The sequence below is a fragment of the Calidris pugnax genome, unplaced genomic scaffold, assembly GCF_001431845.1.
Source record: "Calidris pugnax isolate Ruff unplaced genomic scaffold, ASM143184v1 scaffold44, whole genome shotgun sequence".
In the NCBI taxonomy this organism is placed as follows: Eukaryota; Metazoa; Chordata; class Aves; order Charadriiformes; family Scolopacidae; genus Calidris; species Calidris pugnax.
The window spans coordinates 26,486,883-26,489,082 of NW_015094506.1; the positions used below are offsets into that span (position 1 = coordinate 26,486,883).

The 2,200-nt window shown below is 47.0% G+C and overlaps 1 protein-coding gene across 1 annotated transcript in view; it reads left to right on the plus strand.

Annotated features, from left to right (window-relative positions):
• Positions 1 to 605: 605 nt before the first annotated feature.
• The window catches only part of NELL2 (neural EGFL like 2), a 151,375-nt gene continuing 149,780 nt past the window's right edge, over positions 606 to 2,200 (plus strand). Inside the window, exons 1-2 of the mRNA XM_014963337.1 lie at positions 606 to 631; positions 1,990 to 2,179. Of these exons, the coding sequence (XP_014818823.1) occupies positions 606 to 631; positions 1,990 to 2,179 (216 nt within the window). The remainder of the gene's footprint in view (positions 632 to 1,989; positions 2,180 to 2,200) is intronic.

The window sequence follows — 2,200 nt, forward strand, 5'->3', positions numbered from 1 at the left end:
ATCTAGACTCTGGAGAGCCTTGAAACTTGGTTAATAAGGTTAATATGTGGAATGGACTGCTTTAGACAGAGACCTTGCTTAATACAGAAACCAGTGGAATATTGTGCTTTCGCCAATACACAGTTCTTATACGCTGTACCACTTTCTTAGGTCTGTCACCCTTTGCCATGCATGGAGTAGATTTGGTGAGCAGCAATGTGATATGTATGTAGATCACTTGGCTAAAAGACATGGTTTCCATCAAAGGGAAGAGCATTCCAGTTGATTGAAGGCATGAAAAATATTTTCTTTTGGGTACTATTTCTAGAATATCCAGATTTGAGTAAGGGCATGTCCAGAAAAGCTGCAAAACTGTATTTCTAGAGTGATCAGAAAGTGATTCAGTGGGTAGAAATGTGTGCTAGGTTTAGCCAATTGAGGTCTAATAATCAATATCATATTCCTTGTATTGGTAGCAATTCTCATTTTGCTGTTCACTGACTGCTTGGTTAGCTGAAATATGTCACTATTGACATCTCACATAGCGGAAACACAGCTCTGTGTAATGTGTGTCATGTCTGCTCTGGGCTCCACACGGATAAGAGGGAATAGACAAAGCAGGTTGGATGGCGTTTTTTGAGCGATTTTTCATGTATGTGACATGAAGATGAGTGGCCACTCCCCGGAGATCTGTTGAGAGAGAAATGGATTATTAAAGGGGCGGGCTCCATCTGAGTTACACTCTTACTCCTCTCTGGCAGCCCCAGCTAATGGAAATCACCAGTGGCTGCTGGCAGATGCAAAGAATTCAAGGCAGATGTTGGCCTCTTTTGGCTTGTTCACTTGTGGGCCTGACGCCACTGGCGTTGGTGCTCGTTATGCCCCATTATTGGGCATTATTGGGCGAGATTTTTAACCTATTTCTTCTCAAATTAATTGCTTCTGGTTCAGTTATCTGTAACCAATGTGATTGGAATAGCATGAAAACAATCACCGGTGTGTGGCTGTTGTCCACTAACTCCCCCGAGGAAACACATTGTCCATTAGCTGCTCTGGCAGCCGGTGGCTTTCATGAGCTCAGAAGGACAGTTCCACGTTACCTCCAGGCTGGAGACAAAGCTTTGGTGCAGAAGAGGTGCTCAACTGATTAGGAGGGGGGTGGGATGTCACCACCTCTTCTGCCTATGCAAGATAGGGACACTGGGCTCCAGGGGCACTCTGTAACGAGTTACAGAGCTAGTACCAGCAGCGGGACTCTTTTTATTCAGTTTTCAGACAAGTTGCAATGGGAAGTGGCTAAAAAATCACCACTCATGAGGCTGTATTTGCTCCATCACCTGGAGGAAAAGCCTGTAGCTCTGCTGAGGGTGACACAGGTGGTGGGGCACACTGGAACTGCACGCTAATGCCCATGGTGTGGATTTGGGTTGCGGAGTGGATTGCATTTTCCCACTTTCATCTTTAGACACGCTTCTCCTTCTTTTTTTCTAGGAAAGGTGTTTGCTTTTGTGTTGCTCAGGATCTCAGTTGGTTAATCTGGGCTAGAAAGGACATTTACCATGGTCGTCTTTGAAAAAAGAAAAAGACAAGGAAAAAACCTCTCTTCCTGTTAGCCTTTGGAGTTATTATTGGGAAAGATTTGTAAAGGTTACTTATAAAATTTTTATTATTTGTAAAGCTCATAGAGGATGAACTTGGGGGAGGTCAATAAACAATACTGGAATCACCAGCTGACATCAGGGTCTTACTGCCATGCATGTGAAACTAGAAAAAAAAATACTCAAAACCTCCACTCCTTTATTCTGCAGAAATTGACAAACCGGCAACAAGACATTTGTGCCCTGCTCATTGGGAGGCTGTGAAAGGGAAGGGAAGAATAAGGCTATTCTTAGCCCCCTTTACAGGCACAGAAAGTAAGGCACAGAACTGTCACTCGCTGGTGGGGAGGAGGGTTTGTTGCGGAGCCGAGGCCAGGACCGCTGTGCTGTGTGAAATCATCCCTCCCGACAGGGCGAGCGGCAACCCGCGCCTCACAGAGGCTCCCGTCCCAGGCAACTCCTGGAAACGTCCCGGTTTCTCCCCCTCACCCCGAATTATTTTTATCCGCGCTCAGAGACCGGGCTGCGGCTTCGCCAAGAGCCTGGACGGCGTCACCTCGGGATGGGAATCCACGCGGGGTCCTCACCGCGGGCGGACGACGGCAAAACGCGGCGGCCGCACG